This window comes from Phaethon lepturus, unplaced genomic scaffold (genome assembly GCF_000687285.1).
Source record: "Phaethon lepturus isolate BGI_N335 unplaced genomic scaffold, ASM68728v1 scaffold23025, whole genome shotgun sequence".
Classification (NCBI taxonomy): Eukaryota; Metazoa; Chordata; class Aves; order Phaethontiformes; family Phaethontidae; genus Phaethon; species Phaethon lepturus.
In genome coordinates, this window is record NW_010542966.1 from 3,808 (window position 1) to 6,871 (window position 3,064).

The 3,064-nt window shown below is 58.4% G+C and overlaps 1 protein-coding gene across 1 annotated transcript in view; it reads right to left on the reverse strand.

Moving 5' to 3' along the window:
• Positions 1-1,869: 1,869 nt before the first annotated feature.
• The window catches only part of LOC104621680 (myosin phosphatase Rho-interacting protein-like), a gene marked incomplete at its 5' end in the record, with an annotated part of 30,206 nt that continues 29,011 nt past the window's right edge, over positions 1,870-3,064 (reverse strand). Inside the window, one exon of the mRNA XM_010288224.1 lies at positions 1,870-1,941. Within this exon, the coding sequence (XP_010286526.1) occupies positions 1,870-1,941 (72 nt within the window). The remainder of the gene's footprint in view (positions 1,942-3,064) is intronic.

Sequence of the window (3,064 nt, forward strand, 5' to 3'; positions counted from 1 at the left end):
GTGCGGCCAGGGGCAGCACGGGCCGCCTGCCATATACTGCCGCGAGTGCCCTGGGAGGCGTCAAGCCGAGCGCTTGGCCATGGCAAGGCCGCACAAGCTGGATGAGAACCTGATTCACACCGTGGTGAGATGGTGCCATCTTCTGCTGAGGGTCTCGTGGCTGAAACGGATACGTGCTGCTCCGAGCGGGAGGATGAGGGCGAGCTCTCTGGCCCCTGCCGTGCGCCAGCCTGGCGGGACTGGAAATGGCTGTCACCAGCGCTGCGGTGCTCACCGCTCCAGAGCCGCAGCGACAGTTTGCTCCGAGGGTTGCGCTCGCACCGCCCAACAGACCCAAAATCAGCCACGAAAGCACACAGCGCTGCCTGCTTCAACCGTGCGTTAAGCGCCCGAAAGACCAGAGGAAGCTTTGCTCCACGCGAAGGCCAGGGCATATTATTTTTAACAGCCCAGCCCAACGCGCTGCGGGTCGCTCGGCAGCTAACTGGGGCTGGGCAGCCAAGGTACCCGCGCACCGCTTCAGCCCTGCGCCCGGCCAGGGCGAGCGGTGAGGTGGGACCTGGGGTCTTTACAGGTGGCATCTTGAAATGCTCTCATGAGCCTGGGGCGAAGCCACCGTGCCCCCGCAAGGCAGTGCAGGCTCCTTCTAGGGACGCAGCCTCTAGTGCTACCAGCTCCCTCACCTCACTTCTGGTTTGTATCCATTTATCGGCCTCACGGTGCTAAACTGTATGCTTTAAGTACAAAAGCTATTAGGACTTACGAGAAGGTCTGAAGCACATACTGGTTTTGAGATTTTTATTTCAGGAAAAGATTAAAGAATTAAAATAGGAGCTGCCCTGCTGACAAGAAGAGTTGAATTCAAGAAGCTGATAAAAAAGGAGCATTATATGCATTGAGCACTGTGCATTTTCAGTCAATATTGGCTCTACTTTCTACTCTACTTTCCTTTGACTAGGAAAAGGGAGTTTCACATGCGCACAGACCCTGGGATACACGGGACTCAATGAGAGGAAGGGAGTAACAGCAAAAAGAGAGAGTGCTGGGCTTGATCTAACAGAGGCAAGAAAGTGATCTTGCAGCTCGGCCCCTGAAACACCGACTCCGACCATCAGCGAGACAGGAGGCAAAGACACGCCGATGGGGCGGACTCGACGGTGCACGTGACTATCTGCAGCTCCCTATCCATAGCCACCTGGGCAGCCACCAAAGCTCACTGGGCTTCGGTATCGCCTACATTCAGGATACGGCACAGTCACGGGGCGGGAGGATCATTTCTTGCATCCTTCTCCAGCGAGATGTCAGTGTTGTACCTCCAGGCTGCGTACGCCGGCACGGACTTGCGCTCCCCAACAGCTTCCCCCAGGCTTTCCCCCCTTGTAGGTGCAAGTAATGCAATCGAGATCAACGGTTAGATTAGGCTCCTGGCGTGCTCTGAGCACTGGGTCTCTTGACAGCAGTAAGAGCTAGGTATGGCTGACACCACCCAGGCCCTGCTTACGTACCAAAACGGTTGGTACGACAGAGCTAGCTTATTAACAGGCTACTGAGCCTTAATACTGACACTTAGTGTAATGGTTTACAGTAAAGGAAGGATTCTCCTACAAAGCGCCGAAGAGAGGGGAAAAAACAACCCCACCCCATTCCCTTCCTCTCCCTCTCAGAGTCTCTGGAGCGTCTCACAAGCAGAGAAGGGTGCTGGGGAGGCGAGGGGGCGGTGGGGGGCACCGCCACCGCGGCGCTGGGTCCCATCGGGGGCGTCAAGACGAACGACAGCAAGGGACAGTCGTAAGGAACGAGAGACAAACGGTGCTGGTGCTGTGCTGCCTCAAGCCGGGAGGTGCGCGTGGTCAAGCGGAGCGGGGAGAACTAGTCTTTCTTCAAGTCCCTGGATTCAAAAAGCTTCAGGCGTTCTTGCACAGTCAGGCCTTCCTTCAGACTCTGGGAGAGACAAAAGACAGACAGCATCGGACACGGGTGGGCAGGAGGCGGCGGCGGGCATCTGGCACACAGAAAGGGTGCGATGCTCAGGCAAAGGAGACGTGGGCAGCAGGAGAACGGCCTCCTTGGCGGGGAGATTAGTGGGACATGCTAAGAGAAAACACACGGTTATGGAGGGCGGTTACTGGTGAATGGCGCCTAGAGAGAGGGTGAGATTGCAGATGAACCAGGCGACGTACCAGAAGCAAATGAGAAGCACACCATGCTGCAAGCGGGATTAGCTCGACTCGGAAAACGACCCCCGGAGCCTGCGGTGCGGCGGTGGCTGGGGTGGTTTCAGCGGAGCTCCGGCGCTTGCGGGAGCCCCGGGCAGCTCGGCTCAGATCCGCTATGCTAAAGCACCACGGTGCTGAGCAGGATCTGCATGCCGGTCCTCCCTGCCCGCCCGCGCCACTGCAGCACCGCTGGAACGTGCATCCGTCTGGGACAGCCCTGGCTCTGGTCCATGTGCAGGCTTTGCTCAAGCGGCCCTGGAAACTGCGCTGCTGTTGCCAGCAACAATCCCACCCTGTCTCTAACCCCAGCCTGGGGGCCCTCCCAAGCCAAAGCTGCCTCTACTGCACAGGGTTAGACAGAGGACTCGCTAAATGCTTGCTTCGGGTCTAGCAGGATCTGATGGCTGATCCAATTCAGATGCAGCATCCAGATTTCAAGGCAAGACACTCAGCTAGCCGACAGAAAAGCCCACCCCGCTAGCCCTCGGCATTTGGACTTGTGAAATCTCTCGCCTGCACGTGGGGACCCAGGAGAACAGCAATGCGAGGGGTAGAAACCCAGAAGCAAATTGCTTGCCCCCTCTTCGACGGCTTTGAGCTGAAACTAGCCCGAGGAGATGCACAAGCCTACGGCCTCCTTCCTGCAGCCCCAAAGCTGTGCCATAAGAGCTTCAGGGGAGCAGAGCAGCAGGCAGGAGTTGTCCCTGTGGGAGGACACACACCTCCCTAACCCACAGCCAGGCCCACGACGGCTCTGCCCCCGCGCCCCGTAAAGCCTTTCAGTGCTGGGCTGCGCCTGCTCGGGCACAGGCAGGCCGCTGCCCCCATCTGCCCCGCAGGGCACCGCT